The 21,603-nt window shown below is 53.2% G+C and overlaps 1 protein-coding gene across 3 annotated transcripts in view; it reads left to right on the top strand.

Moving 5' to 3' along the window:
* Nucleotides 1–21,603, top strand: part of SLC66A2 (solute carrier family 66 member 2) — a 50,569-nt gene that overhangs the window by 21,582 nt on the left and 7,384 nt on the right. For 2 of the 3 annotated variants that reach the window (XM_067698771.1, XM_067698772.1), the window contains one exon: nucleotides 14,916–15,132. The exons of the other annotated variant lie outside the window; for it this stretch is intronic. In XM_067698771.1, coding sequence (XP_067554872.1) covers nucleotides 14,916–15,132 — 217 coding nt within the window. The remainder of the gene's footprint in view (nucleotides 1–14,915; nucleotides 15,133–21,603) is intronic. 3 annotated transcript variants of the gene reach the window in all.

Consider the following 21,603-nt stretch of genomic DNA (forward strand, 5'->3'; position numbering starts at 1 on the left):
CTCGCTGGGCAGACTGGCAGAGCAGGGAGCACAGGTCGTCAGCCTCTGGCCTCTCTCGTTGTCCGAGCAGAAGCTAGCAGTGGGGCCTGGAGGTGTGACGGGACACGACAAAAAGCCTCTTGCAGCCAGGAGCCAGGAAGGCCAACCAACCAGCACCCACGGGGAGGCTCACCCTGCCCGGGGCCGCCTTGGGACGTGATGAGCTCACCTCCCAGGTAGCACTTTTGAATGAGGGGTGTGTCCCCTCTCAGTGGTCAGTCCTGCCCAGCTAGGGGGTCGGTGGGGCCTTCGGCTGGGTCTCTGAGTCTCTGGGCCGTGGCCTGCCTGCTTTGGACGAGCACATACGGGATGAAAGGTGGGTTCGAAACGTGAGCCAGGCTCTGTAGGCTGAGAGGGCATTTATACTCGTGCACCAGATCGCTGGCTACCCTCGCTGAGTGCTGTGTCGTCCCTGGTCATTTGGATAAAGTGAAGCTGGGGGCCAGGAAGGGTCCGCACCTGGGTGGGCTTCCCTCCAGGCCAGTCCCTATCTGGAGCCTGGCCGGGCCATGCCCTGGGCCTTCTCAGATGGCCCTGTGCTCCCATGGGGGCTGGCACGCCCTCGTTCTTTGCTGGAGGGTGAGCCCTGGACATGGGTTCGGAGGTCAGGGCTGTGTCCCAGGACCCAGCGGGCACTTCAGAGGCGTATAAACCGGTGAATGAGACAGCGGTGGGGTTAAGAGCCGGGTTTCAGTTTGAACCAGGGCTTTGAAGGGATGGAAGGTTGGCACGTGAGGGTCTTCTGAGAACGGGGCCATCCCGAGGGTGGCCTTGCCCCCGGGAGTGGGGCGCGTGGGGAGCCCCCTTGGTGGTGTCCCCGCCCCGGGGCTCGCGCGCGCTCCCCACGGGGCCGGGGCCGGAGCGCACGGGGCCCTCCGGCGGTCACTCGTGTCTTCCCGGGAGCGGGTCGCACGGGGGCGCGCGCGGGCCGCCAGGCCAGGATTGAGCGTCAGCTGCTGCGGAGCCGTAACTGCCCGCGGTTAATAGGGTCTCGGCTTTAATGGGAGGGGCGGGCCCCGGGCTGTGGGCGGGACGGGTCCGGGCCCCCGTGGCGGGCCCGGGAGGCGGTGGTGCCGGTTGTGCCTGTTTTCCATGGCCTTGGACGGCGACGCGAGGAGCGGACCCGACAGCCCAGTCCGGTGGCAGCAAACCGGCCTCGGCATCAGCCGTGCTGCCGGCCAGGCCCAGGCGTCCGGGGTCAGAGGGCAGTGCCCACAGCGTCCCCAGAAGCCTCCTTCCTCTTTGAAATGTGACCTCACGATTTGAGAGGACCAAGTTGTTGCATTGAGATAGGTGAGCGGTTTGTGTATTTTAAAAAATCAACTCCGTGGAGGTGCAGTTTACATACAGCGGAGCCCCACTTGGAGGGAGTGCGCTCTAGAAAAGTCGCTGGGGGCGCAGGGGGCTCCTGGGCCGGCCGGCTGGTGCGTGTCCCTCGCAGGTACCCGGTGAGGACCCGCGATCTTGCCTGGGGAGGGCCCCGTGTGCCGGCCGGAGCAGAGGCCCAGAAGGGCTGCCCGGACACGGCTGCAGGTTGCGTGTGGCGGTACCTGGGGTGTCTGCGCGCTGTTCCTGCTTTTCTCTCACTAAGGAAAGCACCAGGCTGAGTGCGGCGACCCAGGTCGGCTCCGTGGCGCAGCGGCTTCTGTGTCTGGAGCCGCATTCAGAAACCTCCCCTGGGTCTCTGCTCTTCTCACCGGTGGCCGGTCTGCACCCTCTTAGGCCAGATGTTTTCCATATTCGTTTGGAGCATAAAACCACAATCCGTTAAGAAACCGAGTCTTTCTTGCCACTAGGACACAGTCTCCTGGTGCAGATTCTCCAAATGGTAAATCACGTCTTAACCCAGAAGTGATGGGACTGAACAAGGAAGGGATGGATTTGTGGATCCAGGGAAGCCTCAGACCTTCTGAGTAACATTTCAATAATTGCGAAGCTTCAGGGATGTGCTCTTCACCATCAGGTGTCTTTAGAGGCAGGTAGGGAGCAGGTGAGCTGGATGCGTCTGAGGCCACACGTGGCTCGGCCCCCAGTCCTGGGCACCTCCCTTCAGCTCTCAACGCCTTGTCTTCAAGTCTTGCCTTCTTGTCTGGAAACCACATCCCGGGACATCCCCACATCCCAGGAGGAAGCATATCCTGCCTGAGTTTGGGGCTCGCTGCGGAAATGGTGACGGGGTGCAGTTTCTGTTAACACCTCCAGTTCCTCGGGCCTCCTCCTGGCGGTGTTCTGCCCGTGTTCCTGTTCTCTGAGCACCGTCTGCTCACGCCTGCACCTGCACTTGACAGTCCCGGCACAGCAGGGCGCGGGGGCCCCAGGGGGGGACGGTGTGGCTCCTTTTGAGGAGTTGGGGTGCCCGCCCTCCCCTGTGCCTGGGCCAGCACCAGTTTTTCTGAAAGGGAATCCAGACCTCTCTTCTTTGTTAGCTTCGTTTTTTAAATTATTAATGAGAAAATCTTCTGACATAGGAATCTCTAAAGAAGTAGAAAAAATGTTTGGTCACATCTGATTACAGATCAGGAATCTACTTTTGATTAAGCAGCTTCTGTGTTCCTCTAACTTTTTCTGACTAAACTCTGCAAATTTCATTTCATGCTTTCTATATCTACCCAGTGGTATCTTCAGCTGACATTTTTCCTTATATAATTCCTACTTTTTTCTCCCTACTGCTTGATTTAATTCACCACAACACATCAGTTACAGTTGATGGGTAGATGGGTCGCTGAATGGATTTTAAGTTGTCCAGGATTCCAACGACAGCACCTAAGACTTGAAGTTTAAAAGAACTATTTTTAATTTCAGCATTAGAAAATATATTTACTAAAGTGGGTATTTACATCTGTATCTCTCTATGAAAAGCAAATCATATATATGAAAAACTTTATTACACATTAAATTTATTTTTAAGATATAATTTACATACCATAAAACGTACCCTGAAAAATTTTAAAGTTGAGATAAAAGTGGCACAAAGTACACAGTTCAGGGTTTTTTAGTACATTCACAGTGTTGTGCAGTCATCACCACTGTCTAATTACAGAACATTTCTATCACCCCAAAAAGAGACCCCACACCCCCCAATTTCCTTACGCCAAGCCCTGCCAACCACTCAACTGTTTTGCCCGCTTTGGACACTTCACATCAGGGAATAATACAATATGTGCCTTTGTGTCTGGATTCTTTCACTGAGCATAATATTTTCAAGATTCGTCCAGTTTGGAGCATGTGTCAGTCCTTAATTTCCCTTTTAAGGCTGAGTAATATTCCAGTGTATGGCTGGACCACATGTTGTTCATCCGTTCGTCCATTGATGGACATTTGGGTTGTTTCTACCTTTTGGCTGTCGTGAATAGTCCTGCTGTGAACATTCATAGGAAGGCTTCATGTAGCCATATGTTTTCAGTTCTTTTGGGCATTTACGTAGGAGTAGAGTTGCTGGGTATGTGGTAACTCCATGTGGAATCATTTGAGGAGCTGCCAGCCTGCTTCTCAAAGTGGCTGCGCCATGTTACATCCCCATCAGCCGTGTATGAAGGTTCCAGTTTCTCCACGTTCTCACCAAAACTTTTGTCTTGTTTATTTTTGCCACCATAGTAACTGTGACCTGACATCTCACTGTGGCTTTGACTTGCGTTCCCCTTACGATTAGTGACGCTGAGCATCTTTTCATGTGCTTGTTGGCCTCTCCCGGGAGCTGAGTGATGCTTGTTTTGTAGATTTCTCTGGTTTAGTGTCTCTCAGAGCTTCTCTTGGCCCTAACGTCGCGGGAGGTGACCCGGGACGCGTGTGTCCTCCCTGCAGCTGCCCCCGTGCTTCCTCTCCTGGCCCCTGCGTAACAGCCAGCGGTTAGAAGAGTCAGGTCCACAGGAGCCTCCTGGGCGCTGCCCTCCGGGGCTGCCTGGTCCTCGACCGTCGCACCGAGGATGTGCTGAGAGCACAGCCCCTGAGGGTTTCCTTAACTTGCGGCAAGATCAGAAGGCAGAGGAGTGGACGGGCTCCAGCTGTTCTCTCGTGGCTGCGTGACCTGGATGAAGCCTGTGTGGGAAGTGGCCGAGGGCTGGCTTGTGGTGGGAGGAGCCCCTCAGAGGGTCGGTGAGGCCCTGTGCGCCGGGGCTGCAGCCCGGGTGGGGTCTGGACACTGGCAGTTTCCTCGCGTGAGGATGCGCGGACCCCTTCTCGCATCCGAGGGAGCACGAGTGACAGTGACAGTCGGTCCGGGACCTGGGAGGGGCCTCGGTCTTAACCTCTGAACTGGGAAGCAGACCCCCTCCCTCATGCAAGCAGAACGGCAGGTGAAACTGCTCCAGTTCTCATCGACCCCCTGTGCAGCTCCGAACACTGAGCTGTGGGGGTGGGCTTCCTGGGACGGAGGGCCTGTCCCCCTGCCGCGTGGCTCGCTCCTCGCGCCCCTCTGAACTCCCGCCCCGTTTAAGCAGCTCCGTTTTCTTTTAGCAGCTTTACTGAGGTCTGATCAGCACATGACGGGCGCACTTGGTGTGCAGTTTTGGTCAGGTTGGGCATTATACAGCCTTCACCCAAATTAGGACAGTGAACATGACCGTCACCCCCCAGATTTTCCTCTTCACCCCCAGGCCCTAATCTACTTTCTCTCACTAGACACTCGTTTGCGTTTACTAGGATGTGACAGAACTGGAACTATACAGTATGTACTATTTTGTCTGGTTCCTTTCACTCAGCATAATTGTTTTAAAATTTGTCCAGATTGTAGAGTATATCAACAGTTCATTCCTTTTTACTGTTGAGTTATATGGTTGCACTACAATTTGTGTGTTTATTAACTGGTTGATGGAAATTTGGGTCGTTTCCAGTTTTTGACTGTTACAAATGAAACTGCTGTGAATGAACCCTTGCGTACAGGTCTCTATATGAACATATGCTTTCTTTTCTCTTGGGTGTATACCTAGGAGTGGACTGGCTGGATCATATGGTAAGTGTATGTTTAATTTTTTAAGAAACTGTTGCACTGTCTTCCGAAGTTCTGTACCATTTTGCATTCCCACCAGCAGTGTGTGAATTCCAGTTGCTTTGCATCCTCATCAATACTTTGTATGGACCTTTTTAAAAAAAATTTTTAGCCATTCAGATAGGTATGTGGTGGCATTTCATCGTTGCCTTAGCTTGCATTTCATTAATGATGTCGAGCATCTTTTCGTGTGCTTGTTTGTCACCCTTATATCTTCATGGGTGAAGTATCCAAATCTGTCAATTTAACAGTTGTTCTTATTGAATTTTGAGTTTTTAACGTTTTGGATACAGGTGTTTTTATCAGGTACGTGGTTTGCAGTATTTTCTCCCCGTCTGTGGTTTGTCTTTTCATTCTTTTAGTGGTTTCTTTTGACGAGCAGAAGTTTTAAATGTTTATGAAGCCCAGTTTATCAGTTTGTTCTTTTATCGGTTGTGCTTTTAGTGTCAGGTTTAAGGCATCTTTGTCAAACTCAAGGGCACAAAGGTTTCTCCCTATTTTTTTTTCCTGGTGGTTTTGCAGTTTTAGGTTTTACATTTAGATCTGTGATCTAATTATCTGTGAGTTACTTTTTGTTCACAGTGTGAGGTATGGCTCCAACGTTGTTGTTTTTGCATATGGATGTCCAAAGACCGTCTTTTTTCCCCACTGAATCACCTTTGCACCTTTGTCAGAAGTCAGCTGTCTGTGTGTGGGGTCCATTTCTGGACTCTGCTCTGTCGCATTGATTTACTTCTCGATTCCCATGCCGGCACCCACTGTCCTGATCGCTGTGGCTTTTTGGTGCTGAGTCTTGGAATCAGGTAGCGTCAGTCCTCCAGCTTGGTCCTCTGTTCTGCGTGCTTTGCATTTCTATATGAATTTTAGAATCCATTTGTCATTTTCTACAAAAAGCGTGGTAGGGTTTTGATTGGGATTATCTTGAATCTATAGATTAATTTGGGGAGAATCGACATCTTTATGATTGTGCCGTAAGTGTTAACACAGGAGGCCTGGGACTGCTGTCCTTAGGAAAGCCTGCTTGCCAAGTTGGCCCCTGGCTGACGTCTGGACACTTGGAGTTTGGCATACTTCCCGTCATTCTCAACGATGAGAGGGGCTTTCTGTGCTTCAGCTGTCTGGACACCTGCTTTCCTTCTGGAAGTCTGGGATTTTGGTGTGTGCTAGGCAGAGGGTGTCTACGTGACCAGCCCCCAGTAAAAGCTCTGGGCACCGAGTCCTTAATGAGCTTCCCTGGTGATCGTCCGTTGCTGGAGGAATCAAGCTCATCCGAGGGAGGGTCCTGGGAGAGGCTCCTGGGAGCTCACACCTGGAGTCCTCCAGACGCCGCCCCATCTGCCCCTCCCTTTGTGGATTTTGCTTTATATCCTGTGGTATAATCATCACGGCTGTGGCTCTGGAGACATGCTGGGTGACTTCTCCTGAAAGATCATCGGACCTGGGGATGGTCTTGGAGACTCCCGCCACAGCAGTGTTGAGACGCCAGCGCAGAAGCACCGTGTAGCTCTCCACTTACGTCTGCTTTCATTTCCCTCAGCAATGTTTTGTAGTTTTCAGTGTGCCCATCTTGCACAGTGTCAGATTTATCCCTAAGTACTTCATATTTTTTTATTACCGTATCATGTATGGTATTGTTTATTAAATCTCAGTTTCTGATTGTTCATTGCTAGTATGTAGAAATGCAATTTACTTTTGTATATTGATCTGATAGCCTGCAACCTTGCTGAACTCATTTATACATTCTAATGGATCTAATCCATGATGCAGATCATGTCATCTGCAAAAAGGGATAGTTTTACTTCTTCCTTTCCCACCTGGATGCCTTCTATTTCTTTCTTTTTTTTTTTTTTGCCTGGTTGCTCTGGATAGAAACTCCAGCAGTGTTGATTAGAAGTGGTAAGAGTGAGCATACTTGCTTTGTTCTTGATCTTAGGGAAAAGCATACTTTTGTTTATCCCCTGCCTACCTTAGTGTAATTGTCATACAGTTAACTTTTCATGTGCTAAAGCCCCATGCTACATTGCTCTTATTTTGTTTAAATAGTCACTTATCTATTAATACGATTTAAATGATAAGAAAAAAATCACCCACTTCACCCACTTATTTACCATTTCCAGTGGTCATTTTTTTAAATTGATTTATTTAATTTATTTTATTTTCGGCTGCATTGGGTCTTCGTTGCTGCACACGGGCTTTCTCTAGTTGCAGCGAGCAGGGGCTACTCTTCGTTGTGATGCGCGGGCTTCTCATTGCGGTGGCTTCTCTTGTTGCGGGGCACGGGCTCTAGGCATGCAGGCTTCAGTAGTTGTGGCACGCGGGCTCAGTAGTTGTGGCTCATGGGCTCTAGAGCACAGGCTCAGTAGTTGTGGTGCACGGGCTTAGTTGCTCTGTGGCACGTGGGATCTTCCCGGACCAGGGGTGGAACCCTTGTCCCCTGCACTGGCAGGTGGATTCTTAACCACTGCGCCACCAGGGAAGCCCCCAATGGTCATTTTTGATTGGATGCCAGACATTGTGAATTTTACTTTGCTGAGTGATGGATATTTTTGTGGGCCTATAGATTTTCTTGAGCTTTGTTCTAGGGTGCAGTTAAGTAACTTGGAAACAGTTTGATCTTTTTATTTTTAAAAAAGATTTATTTATCTTGTTTATTTTTGGCTGCATCAGGTCTTAGTTGCAGCACGCAGGATCTTCGTTGAGGCAGGCGGGATGTTTCGTTGTGGTGCATGGGCTTCTCTCTAGTTGTGGCATGTGGGTTTTCTCTTCTCTAGTTGTGGCACGCAGGTTCCGGGGCCTGTGGGCTCTGTAGTCGTGGTGCATGGGTTCCAGAGTGTGTGGGCTCTGTAGTGCGTGCAGCTCACGGGCTCTAAGTTGAGGCGGGTGAGCTCAGTAGTTGTGGCACGCGGACTTAGTTGCCCCGTGGCATGTGGGGTCTTAGTTCCCTGACCAGGGATCGAACGTGCGTCCCCTGCACTGTAAGGCAGATTCTTTACCTCTGGACCTCCAGGGACGTCTCAGTTTGATCTTCTTAGATCTTGCTTTTAAGATTAGTTCAGCGGAACCAAAGCAGTGCCCAGTCTGTTCCCTACTGCTGGGGCAAGTTGCCCCTGTGCTCTGCCTAACGCCTGTGTGTTTTGAGGTTTCCCAGGCTGGCTGGGGTGAGGGATGCTAATGTGAACCCTCTTGGTTCCCTCGCTGGTGGGGGCCCCGCCGAGTCCTTGAGGGCCATTCTGCAGGCGCTTGGCCCCCACACGGCCCTCCCTCCAGCTCCGAGACCTGCGCACTCCACCTGTTCATTCCCAGACCAGCTCGTTCACCCAGGCTGTCTGCCGGCTTGGCTGTGAGGGGCCCACTTCCTGTCCCGTGTCCTGGGAACTCGCAGGATACAACTGGGACAGTTTGGGGCGCACCACGCCTGCTTCCCATCTCAGAGGTCACTGTCCTTCACTGCCCAATGTCCAGGGTCTTACTGGGAACTCGCAGGGTACAACTGGGACAGTTTGGGGCACACCACACCTGTCCCCTCTCAGAGGTCACTGTCCTTCGCTGCCCAATGTCCAAGGTCTTACTGGGAACTCGCCGGGTACAGCTGGGACAGGTTGGGGCGCACCACGCCTGCTTCCCATCTCAGAGGTCACTGTCCTTCGCTGCCCAATGTCCAGGGTCTTACTGGGAACTCGCAGGGTACAACTGGGACAGGTTGGGGCGCACCACGCCTGCTTCCCATCTCAGAGGTCACTGTCCTTCACGCCCAGTGTCCAGGGTCTTACAAGGATGTATTTTGCCCATTTTTGGTCCAAAACTCCGCGTATTTTGACCGTGTTTTGGTTGTTTGGGAGAGTAAATGTGGCCCCTTTGCCCCATCTTGGCTGGAAAGAGAAGTGGCAGCTCAGTTCTCACTTTTCCGGCCTTTGTATTCTTCTAAGAACCGCTAGCCGCTTAGGTGTAAATGCCCAGCTAGTATGGGTTTTTGTTCCTGTCCTACAGCCTGGAATTTGCCAGAGTGGAAGGATGATTAACCTTTCTTCTCAGGGTGGTGGTGACTGTGACGGGCTGTTCCCTCCGCTCCTTTGCTCTGGTGCGAGCTGCCACTGTGGGTGTCCCAGGGAGTCCCCACCCCTCCCCGCTAGGGGCACCAGCTGTCCCCCTGCTGCTCTGGGGGGCCCCGCTTAGATGGCTCCGTTTGTGGTAAACGGCTTAGGGTGTGCTCGGCTTACCGGTGCCTGTTTTTTAGGAAGGGCCTGTGCCTTGATTTTCAGTGAACATCATAGGCTGAGTGAGTTGACAGGCTTGGATGGGGTTGGATGGGCCACAGAGAGGGACAGTGACCGCATCTGAAGCCCACGTGCATCAAGTCACGCTGTTGCCATGGAAACACAACTGGGCATCTGTGGGGCTCTCGTCGTCTTTTTTTTAATTAATTAATTTTATTTATTTTTGGCTGCGTTGGGTCTTTGTTGCTGCGCGTGGGTTTTCTCTAGTTGCGGCAACCCGGGGGGCTACTCTTCGTTGCAGTGCACAGGCTTCTCACTGCAGTGGCTTCTCTTTCGCAGAGCACTGGCTCTAGGCGCGCGGGTTTCAGTAGTTGTGGCACGTGGGCTCAGTAGTTGTGGCTCACAGGCTCTAGAGTGCAGCTCAGTAGCTGTGGCGCACGGGCTTAGTTGCTCCGCACCGTGTGGGATCTTCCCGGACCAGGGCTCGAACCCGTCTCCCCTGCACTGGCAGGCGGATTCTTAACCACTGCGCCGCCAGGGAAGCCCAGCTCTCATCTTCTTGATCTCATCACACTTTGCCTTCCACTTTTGTCTCAGATACATGGTAACTTTTGTGAAAATGCACGTGAGGGTCCTTTTTCCTTCCTCTGGCAGTTCACTGCTGTATCTCGTAAAGGGCCAGGTGCTCCCGGGTGCTGGCACGTTTCCCTGGAACTTCAGAAACAGTGGTCAATGCAGCTCCTGGAAGAGACGGTTCCCCTGCTTGTGATACAGGCAGAGGCAGACTTCTGGGAAGTGGGCATTGATCATGACAGGTCCTCTGTCCCCGATGACTAGCTCCTATCCCACCTCCTCTGAGCCACACTTCCTCCCGCCCTTTCCCGTTCTCAGGGACCTTTGTCCTCACCCCCCGGAGGGCGTGTGGCGGTCCCCGTGCGGCGGTCACCGTGCGGCGGTCCCCGTGCGGCGGTCCCTGTGCAGCAGTGGCCTTGGAGGCATCGACCTCTTGGATCTTGTTCTCTGAGGCGGCCAAGTGCTGTTTGCCAAATGAGCGTTGAATTGGGTAGCTTTCCACCTCGTTGGGAATCCATGCTTGTTGGTGATGCTGCCTGTTACAGTCATTCGGGCCCTTTGAGGAGACACCTTGAGTTACTCGTTCAGAACATGCTTACTTGGGCCCACCTCTTCCTGAGCATAGACCTGTGAGCGAGCTGCATGACTTTTTGTTTCCAAGCCCCCGCACTCAGACGCGGGGCCCGGTGGCGCTGCCGGGCCGCCCTCACGTCCCCCCCCCCCCGCCCCCGCCCCGCACGCCTCTGCGCCCGCCTGCGTCACTCACCCACTCGCCCGGGCTGCCGGCTGGTTCCGAGTGGGGTCCTTGCGCGGGGACAGCACTTCAGCTGCAGCAGGTGGGTGCGGGTCTCAGGTCGGGTTTACTGAAGGGGCGCGTCCCAGCGACTGCAGTGGCTGAGGTGCGCAGCCCGGACCCTCGTCACCACCACAGCAGTGGATGCTTGGGCGAGGGGCTGTCGGATGAGAATTTGACAGCTGGGATGCCTGAGCGCTGCTGTTGGACTCTGACCGACGTGGTTGAAGTTTTATAAACCTGAACGGCAGGAATTACGCTCATTTCCATAGGTCACCACAGTGAGTCACGGTGAAAAGGGCCGTGTCTCCTGGGTTCTCGAAGTGAATTGTTGGCGCCTAATCCTTCGGAGGGGGCAGTTTCCTGAGCATCGAGTCCCGGGAGCTGGCGCGCGCTGTGCGTCCTGCCGGCTCACCCGCCCAGGGCCCCCTGGCTGGTGCCAGGCTGATGGGAGGAGGCCGATCCGTCCGTCATGCTGGGGGCTCATGTGCCTGTACATAGTCCTTGCTTTCAAAAGGAATTCTTTACAAATGTGTCCAAGAGGCTGTGTTTTCTGCCACAGATGAGCTTAATTCCATAAAATGCAGCTTTGTGTTTTCGAGCGTAAACGCAGATTGCTCGACAGACTTAATACAGCCAGGCGCTCTGGCGAACGGCAGCCATGTAAGCGAGCTCTCTGGAGGTGGCAGCGGGGCTCCCGGCTCCTCCGCGGTCCCACGGACGCCGTCCCCCCCATCTTGACCCGCTTCTGGTCCTCGTGTCCCTCCTGGGAGTCCGTCGTGGTGAACGCAGGGAGGGGTTCTGTCCTCAGCGTCAGCGGAGCAGGGGGCTGACAGGACGCGGACTCCCCCGAGCGCCTGTGGGGTGACCTCGACATTCGCTGTGCCGTTTCTGGCATTTGTGTGGATGGTTTTTTGGCTACAACGGCTTTGCAGAACCTGCCTGTGACGCAGCAGGATGTGGACCGGCAGACCAGGGGCCCGGGATGGCCTGAAGAGAGCTAGCGAGAAGTCGGAGGTGGCCAGGTGGGCCCCCTGCGGCCTCCCTGAAGCCAAGGTGAAGCCCCAGGCCTGACCCTCCCTGCAGGTGGGGGGCGGGCAGAGAAGCCGTGGCTCTGGCACGGCCCCTCTCTTGGCACCATTCTTCTGTCCAAGCTCGCGCTGACGTCCTGTAGCCTCAGGACTGGGTGTACAAATATCTTTTCGAGTACCTGTTTTCAGTTCTTTTGGGTGTATGCCCGGAAGTGGAATTGCTGGATCATACAGTAATTCTGTGTTTAATTTGTTGAGAAACTGCCGTCCTGTTTTCCGCAGCGGCTGCGCCAATTTACATCCCCACCAGCAGTGCACGGGCTCCCTCTTCCCACCTCCTCGCCAACACTTGTTATTCCTTGTCTTTTTGATGATGGCCATTCTGACAGGTGTGAGGTGACATCTCATTGTGGTTCTGATTTGCATTTCCCTGATGATTAGTGATATTGGACATCTTTTCATGTACCTGTCGCCCACTTGTATGTCTTCTTTGGAAAAACTTTTATTCAATTCCTCTGCCCACTTTCATTTTTATTTTTTTATTTTTTAATAAATTTATTCATTCATTTATTTATTTTTGGCTGTGTTGGGTCTCCGTTGCTGTGCCGGTTTTCTCTAGTTGTGGCGAGCGGGGCTACTCTTTGTTGCAGTGCACGGTATTCTCATTGCGGTGGCTTCTTTTGTTGCGGAGCACGGGCTCTAGCACACAGGCTTCAGTAGTTGTGGCTCGTGGGCTCAGTAGTTGTGGCTTGCAGGCTCTAGAGCGCAGCCTCGGTAGTTGTGGCGCACGGGCTTCAGTAGTTGTGGCTCGCGGGCTCTAGAGCACAGGCTTGGTAGTTGTGGCGCACGGGCTTCAGTAGTTGTGGCTCGCGGGCTCTAGAGCACAGGCTCAGTAGTTGTGGCGCACGGGCTTAGTTGCTCCATGGCATGTGGGATCATCCCGGACCAGGGCTCGAACCCGTATCCCCTGCACTGGCAGGCGGATTCCCAATGATTGCGCCACCAGGGAAGTCCCATTCTGCCCATTTTTAATGGAGTTGTTTGTTTTTGGATGTTGAGTGGTCTGGTTCTGTATATATTTTGGGTATTAACCCCTTACAAGGTAGTAAATATTTCCTCCCATTCCATGGTTTGCCTTTTTGTGTTGCCGATTGTTTCTTCTGCTCTGCAGAAGCTTTTTCTTTGTTTCTTTTTCCATTAAAGTTTTAAAGGTTGCACTCCATTTACAAAGTATTGGCTATACTCCCTGTGTTGTACAGTACATCCCTGTAGCTGATCTTACACCCAGTAGTTTGTACCTTGCACCCTCCCACCCCTGTATTGGACGCAGCCCCCCACCATAACTACTAGTTTGTTCTTTATATCTATGAGTTGCAGAGGCTTTTTAGTTTGATGTAATTTCACTTGTTTATTTTTGCTTTCGTTGCTTGTGCCTTTGGAATCACATCCAAAAAATCGTTGCCAAGACCCATATCAAGGAGCTTTTTGCCTAGAAGCACAGAAGTTTAAGATTTTGATGTAGTCCAATTTATCTGTTTTTGCATTTGTTGCCTGTACTTTTGGTATATCTAAGAAATCGCTAACAAACTCAGTGTCAGATGCTTTCTCCCTGTATTTTCTTCTAAGAGTTTTCTAGTTTTATCTAGTATGTTTAGTCTTTGGTCCATTTTGAGTTAATTTTTGCACATGAAGGTAGGGGCCCAACCTCGGTCTCTTCTCAGAAACTTTTTGACACAGGTTTTCTGGTAGTCATTTACCAACTGACTTGCTCCCCGAGAACCTAAGATAGAAAGGCTTCCGATCGATTGACCACAGACCCAGCTTTCTGAAGTCCCCGCACACTCACCTGGTGTCCTCAGCTGTCCCTGTCCTGCCCGAGCTCTCAGCCCTGACCGTGTTCTCCCTGCTCCTCGGGCACAAAGACAGGACCTAATTCGGCAGGCCTGCGCGTCCTGCCCTGCCACACCCTCTCAGGCCCTCTGTCTCGGACGCCTGCGCGTGGGCCCGCTGTTCCGTGTCCTGCCCCCACACACGCAGGGCCACACACTGCAGCCGGGGCCTCTTCAGGGAGCAGCCAGGCTCAGGACCCTGAGGTCCTCGGGGAGGGGACCTCAGAGCCGCAGGCTGTGTCCATTCCGCCTCTGGCGCCCCTGCCTGCCCTCCCCCTTCCCAGCTCCGATGCCCACAGTGTCCTCACGTGGGGTTAGGTAGTGGGAGACCTGGATGTGGGGGACGGGGCGTGTGGTGCAGCCTGGGCCCTCCCCCACGGCGCCTCCCGGCCCCCTGGACGGCCGACTCCTGGTGGCCTCGCCCGTGCTGGCAGCCCTTGCTGGGCCTTTTCCCGAAGGGGTGCCGGGCTCTGGACCTTACCAGTCTAAGGACGGGGTCAGGCTCGGCACGTCACGCCCTCCCCGACTCCCTCCGTGTTTATCCCCATTCCCTGACCTTCCCGGCCACCACGTCTGTGCCCAGGACCCCCGCGTGTCTCTGCCCGAGCCCAGGAAGCTCGTGTGGACTGCTCATTGTGTGAGTGCTTGTGAACTTGGTGTCGGCAGGACACGTCTGTGCGGCAAACGATAACATCGTACCAGCTGAGTGTGTGGTGATATCGTACATTTTTACTGGGCCCTTACTATGGGCTGGGTACTTTTGAGATTCATAAGATAAACTCATTTAACCAATAAAACAACCCTAGGAGGTAGGAACTATTGTTCCTCTATTACATCTGAGGAAATGGAGAAACAAAATTAATCCAAAGTTGTAGAGGGAAGGAATGGGGATTCTAACCAGGAGAGAGGTTCCAGAGGCTCTGGACCAGCCCGCAGTACACTCTCAAGACTATTTAGGAAGAATTTAAGGATTTTAGTGTCTTTTATGTGGAGCTAATATCTGTATCAAGGCTCCTTCAGAAATGCCGTAATGGTGGCAGATGGAGCCCACGGTTTACGTCCTCCTCTCACTGACCTTGACCTCCCCACTCGGTCCCGTCCTCCCCCCACTGACCTTGTCCTCCTCACTCGGTCCCGTCCTCCCCCACACTGACCTTGGCCTCCCCACTCGGTCCCGTCCTCCCCCACACTGACCTTGGCCTCCCCACTCGGTCCCGTCCTCCCCACACTGACCTTGTCCTCCTCACTCGGTCCCGTCCTCCCACACTGACCTTGGCCTCCTCACTCGGTCCCGTCCTCCCACACTGACCTTGGCCTCCTCACTCGGTCCCGTCCTCCCCCACTGACCTTGGCCTGCACACCTCGTTCACGTTTCTCTCCCTTTCGCCCTAGACCTCGACCCCCAGCACTTTTGGCACTGGGACAGCTTTGGGGACTACGTGCAGTGTGTCCTGGCCTTCACCGGTGTGGCGGGCTGTGTCACCTACCTGTCCATCGACTCGGCCCTTTTCGTGGAGAGCCTGGGCTTCCTGGCCGTGCTGACCGAGGCCATGCTGGGCATGCCGCAGCTCTGCCGCAACCACCGCCACCAGTCCACGGAGGGCATGAGGTAGGGGCGCGGCAGGGACCCATGTCCACGGAGGGCATGAGGTAGGGGCGCGGCAGGGACCTGTGTCCACTGAGGGCATGAGGTAGGGGCGCGGCAGGGACCCATGCGCACATCTGCTGCTTCGCTTTCAGTTCAAGAGCAGCTTCGGGTTAGGACGCTGGTCTTCTGACCTCTTGATGTACAAGCAGGTGTGCTCCTGTGCGACAGGTGAGGGGAAGCCGAGACCCTCCCGTGAAGCAGCTCACTGCGGGCCATGGACGGGAGGCGGGGTCCACAGGTGTCTCCCGAAGGCAGAAGGTTCAAGCCCTTTAATGTAGGAAACGACGCGGCAGCCTCCTCCCCCTTAGCACCACCAAGAGCAGGTCTCAGGCGCTCCCTGCCTCCCTCAGGCACAGTTCCATTTATGAGAACATCAAAAAGCAAAAAATGCTTAGGAATTAACTTAACCAAGGAGGTGGAAGACCTGTACAATGAAAACTACGGTGAGATGCCACCTCTCACCCGTTTGGATGGTGACTGTCAGAAGAACAGAACAGCAAGTGTTGGTAAAGGATGGGCAAAGATCGGAATTCTCGTTCTGCTGGTGGGGATGCAAAGTGGCCCAGCTGTGGAAAGCAATATGGCATTTCCTCAAAATATTAAAAATGGAATTACAGTGTGACCCAGCAATTCTACTTCTGGGCATATAACCAAGAGAATTGAAAGCAGGGTCTTGAAGAGATATTGCACACCCATGTTCATAACGTAATAGCATTATTCATAACAGGTAAAACACGGAAGCAACCCAAGTGTCCATCAGTGGATGAATAGATAAACAAAATGTGGTCTGTCCATACAATGGAATATTATTCAGTCTTAACAGGAAGGAAGTTCTGACACAGGTTACTTCATGGAGTCGTGAGGACGTGCTCAGTCACAAAAGGACAAATACCGTACGGTTCCACTTATACGAGGGACTGAGGGTCATCAGATTCATAGAAAGTCGAATGGTGGTTGCCAGGGGCTAGGAAGAGGGGAGGATGGGGAGTTATTGTTTAATGAGTATTTATCTATGGTGTTTTTGAGTGGGTATCTCTCTGTATAGATTTTTTTAGTGAAGTGTAGAAACTCTACCTCCCTTTGTGATATTTTTAATGTAGTATATTTTATATATGTGATGTTTCCCTCCACTTATAATTTTTTTTTTTTTCCCACCAACTTTGCCTCTTTATTGGCCTTTCAGGACCCAGCAGCCGGACCCTGTTTTCCTTTGCAGAGGGACACTCTTACCACCAGGCATGGGGAATTCAGGCCTGGAAGCGTCTATGAACAAACCTTGTTCCTTCTTTTTTTTTTTTCTTTTTTTTTGTTTTTTTGCGGTACGCGGGCCTCTCACTGCTGTCGCCTCCCCCGCCGCGGAGCACAGGCTCCGGACGCGCAGGCTCAGCGGCCATGGCCCACAGGCCCAGCCCCTCCGCGGCACGTGGGATCCTCCCAGACCGGGGCACGAACCCGTGACCCCTGCATCGGCAGGCGGACTCCCAAGCACTGCGCCACCAGGGAAGCCCCACTTATAATTTTCTTAAATATTTCCTCTATTCATATTTAGAACCACATCAGATAATATTGTAATTTTTGCTTCAGTCAACATAATGCACAAAACTGAAGAGGACAGGAATGTCTATTGTGTTTACCCTTATTTTTGCTTATGATGTTCTTCCTTCCTTCCTGCTGTTCCAAGATGCCTTCTTTTCTTGTTTTCGTTTTTGTTTTGTTTTTTCCTGTTTTGAGAAACTCCTGTAACTAGCCTTTAAGGGTATTTCAGGTGGTGGCAGATTTTTTTACTTTTCCTTCACCTGCGAATGTCTTGATATCCCTTTCATCTCTGAAGGATATTTTTGCTGATACAGGTTGAACTAGGTTGATAGTTCATTTCTTTTAGCCCTTGAGGAATGTGCCACTTCCTTCTGGCCTCTGTGGCTTCTGAGGAGAAACCCACTGTGATGTTTGTTTCCCCTGTAAGTAAGGTGTTGTTTTGCTCTAGCTGCTTTTGAGATTTTTTTTTGGTCTTTAGTTTCCAGAAGTTTGACTGTGACGTGTGTCTTGGTGTGGATCTGTCCTGTTTGGGATTCACTCAGCTTCTTGAATCCCTAGGGTTATACTTCCTGCTAATTTGGGGAAGTTTTCAGCTGTTATGTCTTTGAGTACTTTTTCAGTCCTGCCCTTTACCCCTCTTGTCTAGGACTCTGATGATGTGGAACGTTAGGTCATTTGCTCTGGTTCTTTTGTTAAGATCGTTTCTTTTTTTGTTATGGTTCACTGGTTCTTTCCGGTGTTCCAGCCACTGTGCTCTGAGAGCCCATTTACTGACTGTTTCCTTTGGTTATTGTATTTTTCAATACAGTAAAACTTACATTTGGTTCTTCTTTACATATTTGTTTCTTTTGTGAAGCTTTTTGTTTCTTTGCTGAAACTCTCTTTTTTCATTTGTTTCAAGCATATTCATAATTGCTCATTGAAGCAGTTTTAAAGCGGCTGTTTGAAAATCTTTGCTTTTTCTCACAGTTTTGGCATCTAAACACTGTCTTTTTAAAATTTTGTTTGAGATCTTCTTGGTTCTTGATATGACAGATGATTTCCAGTTTAAACCTGGACATTTCCACGTTATTTATAAGACTCTGGGTCTTACTTAGACCTTTGGTTTTAGCTGGCTTTCTTGACAGTACCCTGGCGGTGGGATTGGGACGCCTGGCAGGAGTAAACGTCTAGGATTTCCACCCTCCTCTGCTATCACGGGTGGTGGTGGGGCTGCCTTTTTTTCTGTTTTGTTTGGAGTAGAGCAGTTATTGGCTAAAGTTGCCTATTCTGCCAGGCTGCACCCTTCCTGGTCTTTTGCACAGAGAACAGCCTGTTCCTGGGGCCTCCTGGCATTTCCTGCTTCTTCAGCTCCAAGTCTGGCATTCCTGTGGCCTTTTCCCCACCTTTGAGAGTCTTGTGTTTCTGTGTAATGTCCAGGGTGTATAGGGGAGGAACAGGGAGACGATTCTGTCTTCCAAGAAGCTGAAGTTTGTGTCACACCTGATTTTAACTAACCCTTTGTTTTTGTGTGCGATCCTCTTATCTTGGGTATGGGACACATGACTGCAGCTGTCTTTTAAAAGGCTGACCTTCTAAACCTCCTTTTATCTGACCACCGTCTCCATGTTTCTCCAGAAACATCCTTGCCATCTGACAGTGATGCACGGATGTTTTAATTTGCCCAGCTCATCTACTTGACTGACAGCCTTGAAGGCAAGGACTGTATCCTGTTTCTTTCTTTCCCCAGCACCTGACAGTGTGCTTGGAAAATTACAGCAGTTCAGTTCAGTAAATATTTATTGAATGAACTCATGAAGGACTAAAATAGTTGATACTCGAAATCACTTTCGGGAAAGTGAGAACACTTGGGGAAGCAGGTATGAATGTGGAAGATTTACCAGTGTGGGTACCTAGCTGATCGGGCTAGTTCTTGGAGAATTTGTGCACAACAGCAAAAGTTGCAGAAGGCCCCAGTGGGAATTGTCCCTGGTGGGGCTGTGGTGACTCAGCCAGCAAAGGCAGTGTTGGAAAGACGCCAGGCCGCACCACGGAGGTCTGTGCTGCTCTGCAGAAGCGCGGCCGTGGGCGTGGCCATCCCCCTTCCTGTCTCAGGGTGACCTCGGGAGTGACAGGATGCGCGGAAGGCCCTGGTACCTGGGGCGTTGGACCTGAAAGGAGGAAGCCCGGGTGGTGCACGTGCTCCTGAGGTTCTGACTTTAGGGCGGAAAGGATGCGTGTGGTCATCAGCCTTTGGTGACCGCAGCCCCTCTCCCCCAGTGCCCTCCCCCCAGCAGACCACCCGCCTGCCTGGTGGCACTGGGTAAAGGAGACAGAAGGCAAAGGCGGAAGGGAAGGGAAGGAGACTGCGGTCAGTGCCGCGAGCAGGTCGCGGGAAGGCCCGGCTGCGCGGGGACGAAGACCCGCTCCATGCCAGCCGGCGGGGCCCGAGCAGGGCCCGGAGCCAGCGGAGGGGGGCAGTCTCTGTCACGGACATGGGCACGGGCCGCTAATTCAATCAGCTTGGAGTGCAGGGTCCTCTCAAGAGCCCCACTCGTCCTCGTTAAGACGACTAACCTAATCGTGGGCCCTGCCACTCAGAGCCGGCTCTGGGTGGAGGTGTGATTAGGTTAGGGGCCTGTTCAGCGTTGCTGTCGTGGCAGGGCTCCGTGGGAGGGTCTGCAGGGCCAGGCCGCTGGGGGCCTCTGCGTGTGGTGTGGGGTGGCGTGTCCTACAGGTGACCGGAGGTGACGGGAGGGTCACAGGTTCTCTGCTCAGCTGGAGTTAACAGAGAGGTGACCTTGCTCTGTGTGTATTTAAAGGGCCAACACCCTTTTTCTTAGCCGTGAGCACAGACTGAGTGCTGAGAGAGAGAGTGAGTACAGGGCTGGAGCCTGGTTACAGTTTTGTTTCCTGTAAAATTTGTGCTTCTTCGAAGAAGTCTGTGTAAGAGAAACTCTAAGGTAAAGGAATTTTCACGCATTGATGGATTAAACCTGAAGCAGGTGCGTAAACAGTGCAACGCCGGCACAGGCTTCTCCCAGCGCAGCTCACGGGCACCCGGGCCTCCGCGCGTCCCTCTGCTGGGTCTTCCCTCAGCCCCACCGCGGTCTCTGCTCCATCCCTGCCAAGCTCCGTTTTGTCACTTTGTCCCCAGGGTGGGGCCTTCTTTCCTTGCTCAGTGACGTGTCTTCAGAACAGCTTGGCTGTCACACGTCAGCAAATCCGATTCCACGATCCTGAAAATGAGACTCTTAGGTTTCCCTGTGCAGCCCGGGCTGGTCTGACCTGCGTCTGACCCTTCCCTCGTGCCCAGGGCCAGCACGATGCCACCCGTGTGTTCAGGGAGCCTGGATGCCCGCGGGAGCCTGAGCTGTGGCGAGCATGGTTGCCCCCGAGTGTCCAGCCTGTCACGTTGTAGCCTGATTCCTACGGGGCGGATCGCGGGCTCCTGGGTGGGGCGAGGAGGGTGGGGCTGTGAGGAAAGTGCCCCTTGCGCTTTCCACATCCCGGCCTGGAAGAGAGAGGCTGGGGCTCCCTGTGTGCACTTAGCAGGGTCGGTTCAGCCCAGGTTCAGACCAGAACTTGCCCCGACACGGGACCCTCCGGCCGGCTGCATGGTCAGCCCCCCTCGGCATGGACACAGGAGCCTCCTGAGGTTGGTTGCTCCCGTCCCAAGCAGAGGACCAGAGGCCTTCCTCCCTCTCCTGCACCCAGGCCCGGACTCAGGACTTGGTCTCAGGGCTGCCTCTGCCCCTCGTCCCCACTTCCCAGCAGCCGCTCTGCGTGGCCTGACCCAGCGTCCTCAGGCATCCATCCAGGGAGCCCGCCGGGAGGGCTGCTTCACCCCCCGACCTTCTCTGATGGAGAAGCCCTGGACCCGCTGGGATTTAGGATTCTCAGAGCCCTGTGGTCAGGGCCACCACAGATCTGCTGCAGACACTCAGCCTCAACTTGCTTCAGACAGAAGACCGTCAGGAGGTGTAAGAAGGGAAGGGGCTGTGAGGTCCTGTCTGAGGGCCAACTTCATCTCCTGTGGACCTGCTTGGAAGGGCCTACCCATGACGCCTTTAGAGGGTGTGAGCCCACGCGCACAGGTGTGTGCACACGCTCACATGCACACACTCGCACAAACGCACAGATTCTCAAACACACACATGCACATATGCTCACACACACACACGCACACACTCATTTTCACACACGTACATTTCTTGGAGGAAATGCAAGAGATACTTGATGATTTCCCTTTACAAAATGTTGAGTGACTGTTGCTTCTGAACCAGTACTAGAAAGTGCTGTCGCTTTCGAAATCATGTTACTAATTAGTGCAGAAGTTCCCTCCTCCTTCCTCCGCGTTTTGGCCGGATCGGAAGATGTTCCCCAACAAGTAATTACTGGAGAGCCTGGGGGCGGGTGGGACTGGAAGAGGAGGCCAGCTGTGGGGAAAACCATCCGGGGAACCGGTTACGATTGAGGAGGGGGAGGGGCAGGCGGGAAGCCCGGGAGCGAGCAGGGGCCACGAGAGGAGGTCGTGTGTACGCGCGTGCGTGTGTGCGTGCGCGGCCCCCGTGGTGTGGTGGGGATGCCCCAGCCCGCTGCCTTGTCCCAGCGGGGACACTTCCTGCCTTGACGGAAAGCGTCCGGGAAGTGTCCACCTGGTCCGGCTCCGGCGTTGCCCTTGAACCTGGAGCTGGGCGCCTGGAGCCTTGCCTTGGCTGCTCGGGAATCAGGGTGGCGTCTCCCCCGGGGGCCGCACGTACATCACTTCTCAGCCCCCACTCATCTTCCTCTGTCGTCCTTGACACGTAATCAGCCCACAATGGTGTGAGCGGAGAATACCATGCACGTGGTAACAGCGCACGCCTGGGCTCCCACACACGCTTCTCCGCCACAGTACACACACGCACACGCCAC

Source organism: Pseudorca crassidens, chromosome 12, assembly GCF_039906515.1.
Source record: "Pseudorca crassidens isolate mPseCra1 chromosome 12, mPseCra1.hap1, whole genome shotgun sequence".
In the NCBI taxonomy this organism is placed as follows: domain Eukaryota; kingdom Metazoa; phylum Chordata; class Mammalia; order Artiodactyla; family Delphinidae; genus Pseudorca; species Pseudorca crassidens.